Source organism: Zingiber officinale, chromosome 9B, assembly GCF_018446385.1.
Source record: "Zingiber officinale cultivar Zhangliang chromosome 9B, Zo_v1.1, whole genome shotgun sequence".
Lineage (NCBI taxonomy): Eukaryota > Viridiplantae > Streptophyta > Magnoliopsida > Zingiberales > Zingiberaceae > Zingiber > Zingiber officinale.
In genome coordinates this window covers 57,541,924-57,559,569 of record NC_056003.1, presented here as the reverse complement: position 1 = coordinate 57,559,569, position 17,646 = coordinate 57,541,924, and the positions used below count along the sequence as shown (strand labels likewise).

The 17,646-nt window shown below is 36.3% G+C and overlaps 1 protein-coding gene and 1 pseudogene across 2 annotated transcripts in view; one reads left to right on the top strand and one right to left on the bottom strand.

Moving 5' to 3' along the window:
* Nucleotides 1-17,646, top strand: part of LOC122022697 (probable phosphoinositide phosphatase SAC9) — a 106,752-nt gene that overhangs the window by 74,567 nt on the left and 14,539 nt on the right. Inside the window, exons 10-13 of one of the 2 annotated variants that reach the window (XM_042580766.1) lie at nt 636-833; nt 7,463-7,906; nt 7,982-8,203; nt 8,376-8,790. In XM_042580766.1, coding sequence (XP_042436700.1) covers nt 636-833; nt 7,463-7,906; nt 7,982-8,203; nt 8,376-8,657 — 1,146 coding nt within the window. In that variant the 3' untranslated portion in view covers nt 8,658-8,790. Of the gene's footprint in view, nt 1-635; nt 834-7,462; nt 7,907-7,981; nt 8,204-8,375; nt 8,791-16,693; nt 17,519-17,646 lie in introns of those variants that run through there. The other variant, XM_042580765.1, reaches the window with a different exon arrangement.
* LOC122025071 lies at nt 2,044-2,858 on the bottom strand (annotated as a pseudogene).

Below are 17,646 nucleotides of genomic sequence, written 5' to 3'. Positions count from 1 at the left end.
GGAAATATGTGATTATAATTTAACTATGATCTAGTTAAAGGAATAAGTTTCATGTAGTCGACTCCAAAAAGTTGGGTCAAACACGATGATGAATTTTTCTGTAATCTAGAGGCGATTTTGTTCAACCACTTTCTGCACTATTCTAAATAAATTATGTACCTGATCATTTACACCATGTGGCAATGTTTATCATGTTTAGGATCACATTTAGTTTTATTCAATTAAGTTAAGAGGTCAGTTTGTTCCCACTTTTGACTCTTTCTAGGTGAAAATTACAAAATTCTTGTATTTCTATCATTTTCTTTTGGAGTATTTGGGATACAATTGGATAAAGTGGACATGAAGACTGTTCTCTAACAAAACAGATGGATGATTATTTTGTCCCCTAAAAGTTCTTAATAAAAGGTAGCAACTATGCTTGCTGAAAACAGTAGAAACATATTAGCTTTAGCTTCTTCAAGGGAATCTTCCATAAGGAAGAAAATTTATTTCTACAACATCACACTTCCTATCCTTGTTAGGGGATTTGTCCAAGACTTTAGTCTTCCTGTTGATATTCTATATTACCCTCATCTTGCTTTTCAGTTGTCCTTTGGTATTATTACTCATTATAACTGATAACATGAATTTGGCAGGTGGAAACTGATAAGGACTCTGCACCATTATTATCATTACTTGCACCAGTTGGCATGGGAGAACATCATAGTTATTGGAAAGCTCCGGCTAGCTTGTCCACTGTCGAATTTTCAGTTGTTCTTGGGAGTCTATCTGATGTTGCAGGGGTTGCCTTGATGATTAGCTCATGTGGTTACTCAACATTTGATTGCCCTATAGTAAGAATTTGATTGCTCTACTTTTGTATGCAAGACTTTTTAGCAAGAACTCATAGCTTGATGACACTCGTTATATGGTATTTGGTCTCCTGGTTTGCTCCATTCCTTCCATCTACAATTTCTCAATATAAATGCCAATTTTGATTATCTGATTAAATTATAGCATTGATTGATATAAATTAGTTTGCATTTAATGCATTTTCTTCCTGTTTGTGATATATTTACCCTTGCAACTTCCTTACATGGATAATCTCTAGTTCTTGTTTCTAAAATCAATTGTCAATTATCAGTGTTGTGCTTGTAGCTGCATTAAGAGATCTATGGACTTTGTCAGAGATTACATGTCACATTGATTGAGTCTCTTGAAGACATGGCTCAAAATATGTGTCAGATCTATTTTTTTAAGGAGAGTAGTTTTTGTAATAAATGATGTACTTGTCAATTCTAACATAGGTTCACAGCTAGGGTGCATGTGTTAAAACCCTATCAGTTTCTTTTTAGTCCGTGGTCTAAAATACCAGTTAATTTTGGTTGGCATGGATGAAACTTACCCTTCTCCCTCGACTAAGATGACAATAGGTTCACCATGGATTAATGTGTTGTCTTGTGCATGCCTCTTAATACCAAGATTATATTATAAGTTATCCATGTCATCTGATAGGGAGGTTAATGGGTGTGATAGTAAGGGTGCATTTGGTAGGTGGGTGTGATAGTAAGGGTGCATTTGGTAGGTAATCACATAATCAAGGTCATGAGGAATATAACATAACATAATGTTGTTTGGTTCAACTTAGATAATGCAACAACTTAGTTTAATATTTTACTAATTTACCCTTGCGGAGCTTTGTTCTTCGATTTGTTCTTGTTAACTGTTGCCATGGCTACCGGCGCTTCTTCTTCCACTTGGGTTGTGAGTTTGCATGCGAGGAGTTGGTAGTGTAGGTGGTGGAGCAGAAGCGCCTGCGTCTCTAGATCGAGAAGCACTGAGTGCTAGAAATTTAGGAAAGGTCTATGTGTGGGAGGTTTGAATCCCAACATTAGGCTTCCAATGGGAGTTCGATGGGGAATGCCCTTCCGCCTCTTAGCCCCCGACGACGGCGGAGTTGATAGGGAGAAGCTCTGGATAGCGTTGCATGTCTCGTTGCTGGTCGAGCGCTCTGAGTTCTATCCTCGTCTCGGTTTGTTCTTGTCATCGTCATTATCGGAGGTGCTAGCGAGCTAGAACGCGCATTTCATTGAACAGTTGGTGGGGGATTTTGGTGGAACAGAATGAAAACAATGGAGATACATGGGGGAGATTGGAGGACCTTGTATCCGAGGGAGCGAAACGGAAGGAATCGACAAGGTTACGGTAGCATATCTCGCAATTGGTGACGCCCTTGTCGGGCCGCGGCTGGGGGTGCTCGTTGAGGAAGACGACGCGGGTGTTGTTGACGAAGTAGGTTTGCATGCCGGTGAGGTCGAGCGCCTTTTGGATCTCCAACACTCTAATCACGTCGTGGTATGACGATCGCCTTATCTGCACACCAAGCAACCATTTCATCGCCATCGGAACGAATCAAACTTGAAGCTTTTTGCGAACCTATCGGTACTTGAATGGCGTGGTGGTTGCGGTGAGCGAGAACACAGAGATGTTGTACTCTGTCTGGTGGGAATGAGTCGCATGTTGCTTGCATTGAACGAAGAAGCTCGTCGACAACAGCGGTTGCAACCACATCGGCCATCGGTGCTCCTCCCACCCGTTGCCACCGTCACCGACCTGTTCCACTACCAATCAATCTCTCTCCTCGCACAGGGAAAAAAACAGAGAGGAAAACTCACTATGGCTCCTATGCTCTTGATCTCAGGCTCTCTGAATGGAGAATTTGGATTGACGACCACCTGAATCATCGAGGTGAGAGGAGAAGAGTGGATGAAAGGCATTGAAAGATGAGGTTGAGAGGCGTTTAAAGATGTGTTGAATGCAAGGCCGGCTTCCTTTTCCTCACCGTCGCCGTCGTCGTCGCCGTCGCCATCGTCATCCATGTAGGTTTGCACGCCAGTGATGGCGAGCACCTTTCAGTGCTTCTCGATCTGGAGAAGTCGCAGCACCTGCAGGGAACAAGATGTGGATGGGGGATAATTTTGGGAATATGTTTTTATTAACCTGGAATCGTCAAAAACCACCTATTTCTATGGTAATCAGATTCCCCCTTTTGCTAATGTTTTGGTGAAGTGGCGGGCATCCTTCATTACTTGGAATATGTCATTACCTAAACCAAATAGGGTTATCAACGATAACCTTCGAGATAACCAAGGTTATCAATGATAACCTTGAATCAAACGCATCCTAAGGATAAGAAGTTAGAATCAGTCTAGGTTGGTTAACATAAAATATTTAAAACAGAGATGAATAGATAATTATATATTCGTCATTGTACCAAAGAATGCAGTTGAAGTTTGGTAATCACCAAAGTGTGGTTTCTAGTGGTCAAGTAAAACCAACTATTGATTCCTTAGATCATGGTGAATCCAATTGTACTTTCTTTTTTTCATTTTGACCATGATGGTGATTTTTACAAAGTATCTTTAAAATTGCCTAATGAATTTTCTCTTGGTCAAATCAAAAAGTGGCATGAATGGATTGTTGGGAGGAACCGTGAGGACCAAGGTTCAAAATCTCGAATTGTGCTGAAGTTTTAGATTTTAGTTGGAATGGTATTATTCAATACAGTGCTGAAATTTTGACATACAATGCTGCCGGTAAAGAATTGGATAGGTAAGGAGAAAAGATGAAAAAGAATAAAAAAAACACAAATATACCTAAATTCGGGCTTTATGTCTCTTCTCAAAATAATATAATTTTTGACATTGTATTGTATGAACATGTGATAGAAAAAAATAACAAACATTATTTTAATTCATTTTGATGCATTTTGTAGCGTGTCAAAGGGTGTCATGTTAGTATGACATGATACTCATCGATATGATTAATACGGCACATGATAGATATCTTGTGTCATGTTGAAGAGTACGGAGTTTTGGTAATTTATCGGAATGATACATTTCAATCGTGTCACCTGGCACATATAAGATTTTAAACCATAGTTAACACAATGATGGTGACATATTACCGTTCAATAACTAGAAAAATTTTATCTCAAAAGAGTAGCAAAGATAGGATTCCACTATGACAGTTATAACCATGGTTTGGAATATGGTTCCTTGTTGATTGACACGGGCAAAACAACGGCTAGCAACCAACACACATAACGTGTCAAGAAAATAAAATTGAAGGTTTTCTCTAATGTGCCTCAAGGAGCCTTATGATGTCACAACTATCTCTAGACACTAGCACTAACTTCATGCACTGATCCTTGATCCTTTAGCTCTTGTACCTAATTGTGAAGCTCTGGAGTGACAAGAGAGAACAAATATGCTAAAATATGCAAATGAAAAGGACAATGCTATAATTAAAAAAGGGGGAAATGGTAAAGAGCAGTTGATATCGGAGTTCCTTGCTTTGAGGAGGAAGAAACCTGAAGAGAACGGTTATAAAATTATAAAAGAGGACAAAACTGCCAAGAAATATGCAGAAAAAGAGAGATTAAATGAAGAAAAATTTACGACAAGAGAGTAAAAAGATAAAGAGGAAATGGAGAGAGCACCTAGAGAAAGAAGAAGGGAATAGGAAGATGGTTGGAAAGATGGTGGATGTCATTGATTGAAGGTAGAAGGATGTGGCGTTAGGAAAGTTGATACCCCAAGATATGACTCCATTCTAGGTTAGCACCCTACTCCAAGTCAACAGGTCATACTCACGTGGTCTACTCCAAGAAGTCTCTAGTTATAGCAAGGGCGAGTTCATTATAGCTTCTTGCTCATAGTTCGGCTCTCGAACTATTTGACTAGCTCGACCACCTGAGCTCCCCATCTAGCTCAGCCTCCCAAGCCTTCCATCTAACTTAGCCTCCTGAGCTTTTGTTCAGTAACAATCTCTGTTTGATGTGGCCCACAACCCTTGTAATGGCCCCTCCATGATTGTCATATCCAGCCAACAATGAACGAGTAGTCGGCGCAGTCATAATTAATGACAATTCTACTGAGAAACAACTGAAACTGTGGGCATGATCTCCATTGACTTCTCACTTCTCTAGCACCTATAATTACATAGGTATGAGCGTCATCCACAGGTTTGGAATCTCTCCTCATAATGTTTCCTCTACTTCTACTTTCATCGTGACTTAAGCATCGGAGGGGTTTTGTCAGACAACTCTGGTGCCCTATGATGTTAACTCTAGTGACCATAGGCTGAGCCCCACCGTTCAAGTCAAACAGCGAGGCATAGATTTTACAAGACCCCCACCTTGGCATACACCTCATCGAAAATCTCCACATCATTGTCACCAACTCAGCATCCACCTCGACAACCGATTTCCACCCCATCAAAAGTCAATATCATTTATCATTTGTTTGTATAATTCCTTGATTATCATTTATTACAATATATTCCTAAGCTGTGCAACCATAAGCTTTTACGAAAGGGCCAAAAATCTATTATATATTCCTTTGGTATGTTTTAATCATGTTACTGAATATTGGTGAGTTCCATTTATATCTTACATGGCATATCAACACTCACAAAGTCCCAACTTAGATTAAAAGAGTAAACTTTACTATTGATGTGCAATATAGATGTGAGTTGACAATGTTTGGAATCCATAGTGTTAGTGTTATTTATGTTTTTATTGACTTGACATCTTCTTAGTTTAACAAATCAATAAGATTTATCAAATGCTAAACTATTCAACAATATTGGTAGAAAATTTTAAACTTAAAGCACAAAATTTTGAAAATTGATAAGTTGCTACAACATTTGTAGTTTAGGATATATTAATTAACCATATATCGATTGTTTAAACACCACATGAACATGGTTTGAAATCTCATACTATACACGGCAAACAATCAAAACGTATCGGTAAATTACCAAAACTTGATGTCACTCAACACAATCTTTTTTTCCTCTACTTTATCTTCTTCCTCTTTCAACCTTCATTGCATCACTAGCATCATGTATCGGAACATCAGCATGATATTGAAACATTATCATTCCAATAAAGACGGGAACTCAAGCGCGGTTCAAGATTTTGAACCTTGGACATGATCATGAACTCCTTTTATAAGTTTGATGGTGTTATTATTATCATTCAATACAATCATAGCCATTTTCCTATGACAATCTATACATCTATATTTTTGATAATAACTAATCTTTTCTTTTGGTTTTATCTTTTTCATGCTTTAGCTCTTTTTCTCCATTTTAGAGATGGAAACAAAACAATTTATACTTCTTGAGACATCACAATCTTGGTTGAACTTTTACACTAATTGCTCATTCTAGTTGAGGTATCAATTCTTGGTTGGAGCAATATAGTTAGAGCCATGCCAGCGTGCCAACACACTGTGTTGATGACACCAAGGAGAAGTAATTGAGGGAGAAGGAGAAGCAGAAAAAGTGGCAACTACTCTTACCTAGAGGAGACTCTAGTCTAAACTTGAGAGGAAGTCCTGACCTATGATAGGGCTAACCTTGTTGTTCAAGTCTGATCACAAAAGGAAATTGCACCTATAGCTTTTCCCTCATCCTCACCTAATGAAGATTATTCTCGAGAGATGTTTGTAGCGTGCACAGAAGATAGAGAGGAAGCCTTTACCTTCATCCTCAACTAAGAAGATGCCTCATGGCTCGCAGTATAGCGGATTGAAGAAGACTTCTCAGTAATAGAAAACCAGACCCAAAAAATGTCCTTGTCTTGACCCTCCTCATTGTTCATAACCTGGAAAGAATCTCATTCTAATCCATTCCTTGTGTCAGTCAATAGGCAAAATGATATGTTTCATCTATGCCGACCATCATGGAACGATATTTCAGATTGTGATCACAATACTACTTATGTGTTTAGAACATTATTTCATATATAGATTAGAGATCTTTTACTGAATTTAAAGATAATCTCTAGATGTTTGAGTTATTGAGTTGTCATTTCTTCCACGGCAATGCATCCATCCCCTTTTTCTTTTTTTTGATAATGCATAAGTGGAAGCTCTCAAAAAATGTAGATTCGCTACATTAACGACCCCCCTAGTGCCGGTCCCACGGATATAGAGGGAGGTTCATGCAGGTATAGGCGTCAGACGCATGGTGGGATAAACCACATCAGTTCTTGAGAATCGACTCCTGGTCATTACGCCAGAGATGTTATGCGCCCACCGTCTGTGCTACGCCCAGGGGCACAAGTGGAAGCTCTCAAGCTCCCACTTTTTGATAACGCATAGTGTTTTGAACCTGTTGAAGTATGCTCTCTGCCACAATCAAAGGTGTCTTACATTTGCATTGTTTTCAATATTTTGTATGTTATTAATTTTTCTTTTTAATTATATAATGGAACAGTAAGATGGGAAGAATGAGACTTTTAAGTTTAAAAAAAAAGCTAAAATTATATATTTTGTAAAGTGAAAATAAATAAATTCAAACGTATACCCTGAACAATTTATTTTATTTAAGTGTTTTTTTTTAAGTTATTTTTGTTCATTTACCCTTGGGTTAACTTGTCTATGCTTGTTTGCTAACTTTTATATTTCTACAGGTTCAGATTTGGGTTAGCAATACAATACACACAGATAAACAGTCTATCGGAACATGGGATTTAAAATCACTAATATCAGAGTCTCCACAACTTTATGGCCCCAAGAAGCATAATAGTGAAAAAGAAATCCCTAGACATGTCAAATTCCAGTTCCGCAATGCTGTCAGGTGCCGTATTGTGTGGGTAAAATTAGCTCTCCCACACCTTCAACCCAACATTGGAGAGTACAACCTCTTTTCATTTGATGAAAATTACTCTTTGAGGCCTTCAGATTCTTTTGCTGGTAATGTTGAGAATACTCGATGCATCCATGCAAAACGACTCTTAGTGTTTGGAAAGTCTGTGAAGGACCAGGGTCAGGATCAGGATTTATCCATACAGTCCACTGAGATGATGAAACTGAGAAGTTTCTTAGATAGATCCCCATCACTTAGTCGGTTCAGGGTATGTTATTTTTTTCTTTTCTGATCATTTTGTATCTAAGTTCCTCTGTTAATTGGAAGCTCTAACTGTTTGCAGATTCCCATTGAAGGAGAAAGATTAAGAGATAATGACCTCGTCGTTGAGCAGTTTTTGTCACCTATTTCTCCTGCAATAGCTGGTTTTAGGATTGATGCTTTTAACATTATTAGACCTCGAGTCACCCACTCACCTATGAACACAGTTGATGGTTATTCAACTTTAATTGAGGACAGGTACATAGTGCCCACAGTTCTGTATATCCAAGCGGCTGTCGTTCAGGTAATTATTTTGAATAGCCAGCACTCTAAGCTTTAACTCTGGTTGATAATATTTTTCAGTAAATCTTGCCTCTAGTGATTTTCCAGTTCTGTAGTATTGACCATGATGCATACATCCTTTTGACTTCTAAAACCTATTAGATATTGAACTAAACCTTCGACGCTACATGCAGGAATCAAGAAAGGCCGTTGTGGTTGGGGAATATCGCCTTCCAGAAGCTAAAGCCGGTACTCCCCTTTACTTTGACTTTCCGCAGCAGTTTCAGGCAAACCTTGTTGTTTTCAAACTATTTGGAGATATCACGGCTTTCGTTGATGATGTACCCGATCAAGACAGCACAAGCTTCCGAGCACATCCATTGGCTTCTGGATTGTCTTTGTCGAATAAGGTTAAATTGTACTATTATGCAGATCCATATGAGCTTGGAAAACTATCGAGTTTATCTGCTATTTGAGTGTATTGGATTAGACCACATCGTCTGCTTACACATCCAAGCCTGCCATGGCTATATTGTTTTGGCTTCATTTAGTGGAAACGCACAACTGAGTAATAAGATATGTGGATGCATATGTTCGATCTCTCGTTAATTATACTTGTTTGAAATCGAGTTGCATATGCATATGTACAAGACTCACTATTCGAATTAGCTCAAGGTAGACTAAGCTAGTTTGAGTTACTTCGAGTTTGGATGGAGAGCAATAGAACTGGTTTGAGGTAACACCAGAAGGCCACTTTTAGGTGGTGACTTATTGTTAGAGCCATCAATTTAGTCCATCCCATCAAATAATTTAAGCAAATTAGATTCAACCCATTTAAAGGTGGGTCTAAATGGGTTGATCCGTTTGGGTCTGTGACCCATGCGGGTTGGTCCACATTGGGCTTAGGTTGACCTGTAGGTTGAAAAAAAAAAATCAAAACTTAAAATTAAAATGAAAAATTCAATAGGTTTGTGTGTTTTGTCTAACCCGCAATCCACTTTGGTTAGATTGGGGATTTCTTAATCCATTAAGATGATGGGTCAGTTTATCCCATCTAGCCAAATGTCTGTCTCAGCTCACTAATTGGCCGACCCACTATGGACTAGTCCGCTTTGCCTGACAGTTCTACTTCTTGTCATCTAATTATACTCTATCTCCAAGAGTTTAGTGGATTTAAAGTTTAGGGTTTAGCGGGAGGAGAGCTTTAGTATAACAATAAAATTGTTGTCATGTGATCTTAATGTCACGGGTTCGAATTATAAAAATAGTCTTTTATAAAAATACAAGATAAGACTGCGTAAAATAAATTCAATGATTTGATTCTTTTCTAGGATCCCGCATTGATTGAAGTTGTGCATTGGATATTGTTTTTTTTAAGGGGTTAGGGTTTAGTGGGTCTGAAATGTTAGCTCCAAAGAGCTGCCTTCCCAGTGTCCTTTGCTCCCTTTGTAGACCTAAACCCTAAAGCGGATTAGTCGTGTCATATGGTGCCTGAAGGAAGTGTGCGGTGCCAGCCTAACCTTATAGCAGTCGAGTTGTATTGACCAAGTTGATTGAACTTGTGTCATGTTCTTTTGGGCGAGTTTGTAGCACCCAGACCAGTCCCCATTCGGTAGTTGTTAAAATTAGTGAGTAAATTTGCACACAACAGATTCTGTATCTTTCTTATTCCTAACTCAAAAGATAACCTGTGATCTTCTTTCATCATTATTAATCTCAAGTTCCTTCCTCATTTAATCTAGTCTCTCTCTGACGATGTCCCTAGAATTATTGACAATGCTTTACTGCTTCGCTTTAGTTTGCAATTTTTCTCTACTTAGCTCCCTTTCTACCAAGGATTTCTCCACTGCCGTTGTAATCAAACTAAGTTGAACTTATGTGAACTACTTGCTCGTTGAATCATGGAAATAGGCTAGGCTAAGGTGCAACGATTAGGCTCTTCAAATGATTAATTAGGTATCTAAGATTCAAATCCTAATGGCGGTGCAATATAGAGATTTTGCTCTATAGATTGACAAATATAAGAACACAGGTTATTTGGATGGACTTCCGTGAGTATTTTTCGATTTAGCCGGATAACTGATAGAAAATTTATGTAGGATCGAACCAATCATCCTTAAGATTAATTAGTTCAAAGAGCATATCTAAATTACCAAAAACAAAAATAGAAATTGGCTAGGCTGAATTGAACTAAACTAGGCTGAATTCCTCCTTTACTCAAGTTAGACATTAGTGAAACAATTATAGAGATTACCCGATTATGCTCCTCAAACATCCGAGTTGAAGGGGAAGATATTTAATTGTGAAGAAGTCTATGTGCCTGTTTACTTGGAAGGATGGAGATATAAACTACGGAAAGATCTCCATCGTCGAAATCTATCTCCTATTTAATTTGTAAAAAGGAATAGGTTATATTCTTTTCTCTTTTTTTACTCAGTAAACGGACAGATTTAACAATTCTAGTGTGGATCATTTTTTAATATGTTTTTCATTCGCCCAAATAGGATGGAAAGGAACTTTCCCTCCCTCAACATTTTTCCCAACATGCTCGCAATTGTAAACACGTCTCACGAGGTTGCCTCACTTCTCGCATCATAGCACATGGCTGAAAGTATCCCGGGTAACTTTTGATGTGATCAACCGTGTTAAGTTAGACTATGTGTATTTGATACCTTATATCTAAGTGTGCAAGGACTTAAGAACACAAAAAGTCGAGCAGAAGACAGCGAGCGAGAAGGATGACATGAGAAGAGAGTTGTCGGGCTTGGTGCATCCAAGGGACGAGAAGATGTGGAAGACTACACTATTGGTCCCTTGAGGGTCGGCTAGAGGAGGGTAAATAGCCTTGAAATTCAAGTTAGATAGATCTCTTGCTATTTGAACTAAGTAAGGATACAATATTAGCAAACACAAATAATTTGCATAAAATAAATAATTAAAAAAAAAAGATAAGAGGGCTCAAAGAGTTACTTAATTACAACTTAAGTGATTGTTAATCTAAGACAATGAAAAGTTTTTTAAAAAAATCTCCTTCCTTAAAAGTAGAGAAGTCTCTTACAGTCGTTAAATGCTAAGAAGTAGTTAGGAATTGAGTACAAGAGTTGTTATTAAATTTCTAACTTCATGAGACTTTTTATAGCCTCCTAAAAAGAAGTTATCGTTGATTTTCGTCAGTTGGAGATACCTCTAGAAAGGCCCAGGGCACCTCCAAGAGGATAGAGTTTATCCTATACATGATAGAGCTTTATCCTTCCCAACAGTACTTTAACAGCTACTTGAGGCCCCTCTAACCAGGCGCGAGGGCCCCTCCAATCCAGGTGTGAGTGTGCCTCTAATCCACTTAGAGGCGCCTTCTTCATGAGGCGCGAGGGCACCTCCAGCTCCTTGGAAGTGCCTCCATCCCGATAGCCAGCAAATGATGCTTTGGTCTCCTCGAGCAGACTTCATGTCCTGCTTCTTGTCCCTCAGAAGCGTCACGTCCATTCTTCTTGTCTGTCAATGTACTCTTTCGCAGCATCTTGTCCCTCGGATGCACCGAGCTCATCGACTCATTTTCCGTGTCATTCTTCTCGCTAGTTACGTCTTCCGCTCGACGTCTTGTATTTCTAAGTTCCTACATACTTAGACACAAGATATCAAAAACAAATAAGACCTAATTTAACTTGGTTGATCATATCAAAATCAATCTAAGATACTTACAATTTTCCTTTTTAATGTGCACCAACTCAAGTTAAAATTAGGGTTAAATAAATAAAATAATTAAAAATAGTTATAACATGAATATTACATTTAAGTATAAAATAATAAACACTTTTAATTACTCCGGCTAGATTCAGTAACTACTACCCCTAGATTCAGTAACTTAGTATATACTCTCCCCTTTAGATCACATCAAAAAATAAGGGTAATTAGTGAAAAACAAAACTAAAAATTTTTCTGAGGGTGAGAAACAGAATATTCAGTAACCTACCTTCTTACCAAAATTAATTTTTTGATGGTTTAATTCAAAGATTTGGAAAAATAATTAAAAAAAAACTATTTTAAGTTTCAAAAAATCCTGAAAATTTGTGTCAATACCAATCATAATTAATCAAAGTATGATAAAATTTTCATATACAAAATATTTTTATTTTAATTGTAATAAATATTTTGAGCAGATAAGGTTATTTTTGAAAATAAAATATTTAAAAATAATTTTTGAATTCTAAAAATCTGGCTGATTTTTCTAGACATTCAAAATTAATAGTAATTAGCTGAAAAATCATATTTTTTAAAATTATTTTTCAAAAAAAAATAAAATTTAAATTATTTTTTTATCAAAAATTCATAAAAAATTAGATAGTTGTCAAAAAAAAAAATTCCTAAAAATTTTTACTCTAATAAAAAGCATAACTCATGATTATAAAAAAATATTTTTTTGAAAAATTCATTTTCTAAACATTTTTAATTATCAGAACTTATTTTTTGAAAGAAGAATTTTATAAATAAATATAATGAATAGAAAATTTCAAAAATATTTTTGAATAGTAAAAATTAAAAAAAAGTAATGCAAAATAAGTATGATAAACAAAGTTAAACTAAAGCATATTAAATTTAAAGCATGCATAAAATTAATTTAATTTAGACTAAACATGATTTAGGAATTCAAAATAAGTTCCTACCTATTAGATTTATCAAAAAAATTTCATGAGATATATTTTTTATCCACTTTTGTAATTTGACCTCTATGGTTCCTAAGATATTAATTATGTCCACTATAATTTTTAAATTTTGGAATTGCATAATGTGAGCATGTAGAATTTTTAAGACATTCTATATGTTCTTTTAATTTTACATTTTCTTTTTAACTTTATCAAATTCTTCTAGTGGACATTTTTAAATTTATATTTTCCTTTCTCAATTTGATATTTCTAGTCGTAAACTTACATAAAGATTTAGACATTCATTTTATACCTTCATAAAGTTGATTAGGAGGAAGAAGACATACCTCACTTATCATATCGATCTCAAATTTTGAATCTCCCCTTTCATCGTTACTTTCCTCTAAAGTAGCTCCCCTTTATCGATGCTCTCCTCTTGGTGACTCGTCATTAGTACTAGTCCGGCAATACTCCTCCAGTACATACTCTTCTGATAATGACTCATCCCATGTTACTTTAAGGTTCTTTTTTTGAGCTTTCTTGACCCTTTGTCTTTGACTTTTAATTTCGAATAGTTTTCTTTTATGTGTCCTTCGTCATCGTAGTTATAGCATCATACTTTTCTTTTGTTTCGTGGAAGCTTGTTAGCCTAAAACTTGTTGAATTTGTTAGTTTTAAAGAACTTTGAGAATTTTCTTACCACGTAAGCTTTTCATCTTCATCGAGAGATGTGTCAAAATCTGGTTTGACCTTTCTTGTGTTCGGTGATGTTGCTATTTGGCACCTTATCCTTTCTTGCGCCTACACATCTAGATTCATGTAATTCAAAGGTAGAAAATAGATTTTCTAAGCTACTTATCTCGAGGTTCTTGGAAATGTATTAGGCATCTACTATCGGCATCCATTCAAGTATTCTCGTAAAAGCATTGAGCACATATCTGATTGAGTCTCGGTTTGTTACCAATTCTCCGAGGTTCGTCAGTCCAATGATAGTTCCTTGATCTTTTTGTGCAATTGGGCTACCATTTCTCCTTCTTGCATCCAAAGGTTTGTCAGGTAATTTTTGAGCAAGTTCCATCTTGCTAACTTGATCTCTGATGTTCCTTCGTGCCGCTCAAAGAATTTCTCCAAAGTTCCTTGGTGGAGTTGTAAGCGCCAATCCGATTAACTTCTTGCAGCAGCAAAATGTTTAGCGGATGAAACTTTCTTTGTCATTTGCCACAGAGTCAGCTTGCTCTCTTTTTTGGCTTGCTCCTTTTTGCGGCTTTTATAGCAAAACCATATTTAATTATAAGTAGTATGTCAATATTCATTTAAAAAAATACCTCCATCTTCTTCTTCCATATAGTGAAGTCTCCCTAGAACTTCGATGGATAAATGTGTGCTCTAGCTATTTGTTCTTTAGACGACAGTTAGTCCTTTTGAAACAACCTTGCTCTAATACCAATTGTTGGACTCTTGACAGCCAACTAAAGGGTGGGGGTAGGGGGGAGGGTGGTGAATAGCCCTGAAATTCAAGTTAGAAAGATCTCTTACTATTTGAACTAAGGACACAATATTAGCAAACACAAATAATTAGCATAAAAGAAATAATTAAAAAAAGATAAGAGGGCTCAAAGAGTCACTTAGTTACAACCTAAGTGGTTGTCAATCTAAGATAATGAAAAGCTAAAAAAAATCTCTTTCGTTAAAGACGGAGAATCCTCTTACAGTCGTTAAATGCTCAAAAGTAGTTAGGAATTGAGTACAATAGTTGATATTAAATATCTAACTCCGTGAGGCTTTTTATAGCCTCCTAAAAAGAAGTTACCATTGGTTTTCATCGGTTGGAGGCACCTCCAGAAAGGTCTAGGGCACCTCCAAGAGGATAGAGTTTATCCTATACATGATAGAGTTTATCCTATACATGATAGAGTTTTATCCTTCCCAATGGTAGCTTAACGGCTACTAGAGGCGCCTCTAACCAGGCACGAGGGCACCTCCAACCAGATGTGAGGGCGCCTCCAATCCAAGTGTGAGGGTGCCTTCTCCATAAGGCGCGAGGGTGCCTTCTTCATGAGGTGCGAGGACGCCTTTAGCTCCTTGGAGACACCTCCATCCCGAAAACTAGTAAATGATGCTCCGGTCTCCTCGAGCAAATTTCCTGCATGACTTCTCGTCCCTTGAAAGCATTGTGCATGTCCTTCTCGTCCACTGGTGTATTCTTTAGCAGCATATTGTTCCTCGAATGCACCGAGCCTGTAAACTCACTTTTCATGTTATCCTTTTAGCTAGATGATGTGTCTAGATTATATATGATTTTAGGCATACTTTAACACACATCTACTTATATTTCATGCATATAATATATGTTTATTGCACTCTATTTCATTATTATGTCATACTTCCACTCTATTTGTTCGGAGATCTGTTCTTTACTTGTTTTGATTGGCAAGGCGTCATTTGGAGAAAAAATGGAGTAAAACACACACATTGAAGCAACTTATGAAAATCTAGCAACCTGGTCATGCCAAAAGGCATTGTAGTGCTGCTGGCCGACCATATTATCGATCATATTGATTTTAGTTAATAACCATACAAATAGTATTTAATGCCATAGTTATACTTGAGTTGAATGTTTAGTTATGAATTAAGCTTACAAGTAGAATATGAGATGTTCGCTATCACATATTGCCAAAATATTTGAAATAAGTGAACAGCCTGTTCTTTCCTACTGATCGTGGTGCAAGATAAACACCTATTGAAGTATGTATTGATATTTCTACTCAGATCATGATTAAAATCATTTTTCTTTTCCTATTTCTATATGCCACTCAACCATGGAGATGTTGATTTTATTGAGAAATATATTTTCTTTTTTCAAAATAACTTGTGTGCTTATTTTTCTGAACCAGAAATCAAGTTCAGAAATTAGAAATTACATTCTTGATTTTCTAAAGTTAACAAAGCAAGACTTCTTCACATATTATATTATATTGTTGTTTCTGGAATAATTGCTACATACATCCAGAATCAAAATGTATATTATTAATTCCGTAGTTGTTAAAATCAATATCAGATATTGGGTTGAAGTTGGTGAAATCAATTTCTGCAGGAAAATAAAATGAAAAACAGATAATAAAATAATGACATATTTATTAGTATAAATTGATAAATAATAACAATAAATTATAACCAATATCAGAATCATATTTTTAGTATACATTACTCAACAAACACTGGTTTTTTAATATATTATATAATAAAAGTGTTATTATTTAATATTATTTTATAGGGTTTAGTTGGGTATCTAATTGCATTGAAATTGATTCTTAATTAAAAGAGCAGTTATTTTATAATAGTTGTTGATCTAGGGAGAATATTTTGTTTTGCATTGATCTATGATAAATCCTTTCAATCCAGAACAACCTCTCACAATTAATTGCGAATGAGAGAAAGATAGATGAGATGTAGAGTCTAACATGTATGGTGTGGTTGAATGAGTGATCTGTGAAATTATGGTGAAACTAGAGTTGTAACAAAGCTAAGGAATTCCAGAAGACTATCTCCTTTCTATCCGAGTTCTTTGAGAATAATACTCGGATTAAAGGAAAGGGTAGATCTGTCATAATTTTCAAAGTCATCTTAATTTGACTAACTCTAATTTGATTTCGTCCATTGTCACTTTCAATTCGAACAAATTTCAATGGGTTCTATCAAGTTCTTGCTAATTTCTTTGAATCGTAGTTTTTTTTTTTAAAAAAACAATTATCAATGTCAATTTCTTGGAAGAAAATTGGTAATTGGAAATATTGATCAAAATCCAGTGATTGGTTTTGGTAGAGGTCAATTTTCCTAATTATGATTAATGCCAAATTCTATACTATATGCAGGGTAGAAAATTTGACTTCATACAGGCATTGAAGCTTGAAATAGAACGTTTACATTTGAACCTTTCAGCTGCAGAGAGAGACAGAGCTTTATTATCTGTTGGTATTGATCCTTCTGCAATTGATCCAAATCGCTTGCTTGATTATCAGGACCTTTTAAGAATATGTAGTTACGCCGATGAAATAGCTTTTCTGGGCCAAATTGCTTTGGAAGATAAAACTATTGCTTCCATTGGGCTTGAAAAAACTGATGATGTTATAGATTTCTGGAATATTAGTAAGATTGGAGAATCATGTCATGGAGCTGCCTGTGAGGTACGTGTTGAACTGCCAACAGCAGGATCTTTTACCAGTGTTTCTTCTAGCAGAACTGCATCTTTCCTTCTTCAGTGTTCTATATGTCAAAGGAAATGTTGTAAAGTTTGTTGTGCTGGGAAGGGAGTAAATATGCTGTTAGATAAAGATTTCAAAGAACTGAAAATCTACAATGATTTATCTAGTCGTAGTGGGTCTAATCATGGTGGACAAACCCATGAAAGTTACAAAAGCAATTCATCATTTGATGATAAAATTATATGTAGAAAATGTTGTGATGAAGATATTCTTCAAGCACTATATGTTGACTATATCAGGGTCTTGAATGCCTTGAGGAGAAAAACTAGAACTCTTGATGCTGCACGTTGGGCCCTGGGTCAGTTTGTTGGACCAGTAGTTAACGGACAATTTAATTCATGGCAAAGCATAGAAACTGGCAAGAGGCAGTTAAAGGCACTGTTGAATGGAGCAGAGTCCCTTGCTGAATTCCCTTACTCAAGCCTGCTGTATCAGGTAATCTTTGATGGTCTGATTCTTCTATATTTGTCAATTAAGATTTTGATTTGAAAACATAATCTTGGATAAACTTTTCTGTCTTTTACGCCACATCTTGAGAGTTGAGATGGAAAGAATGTCCAAAA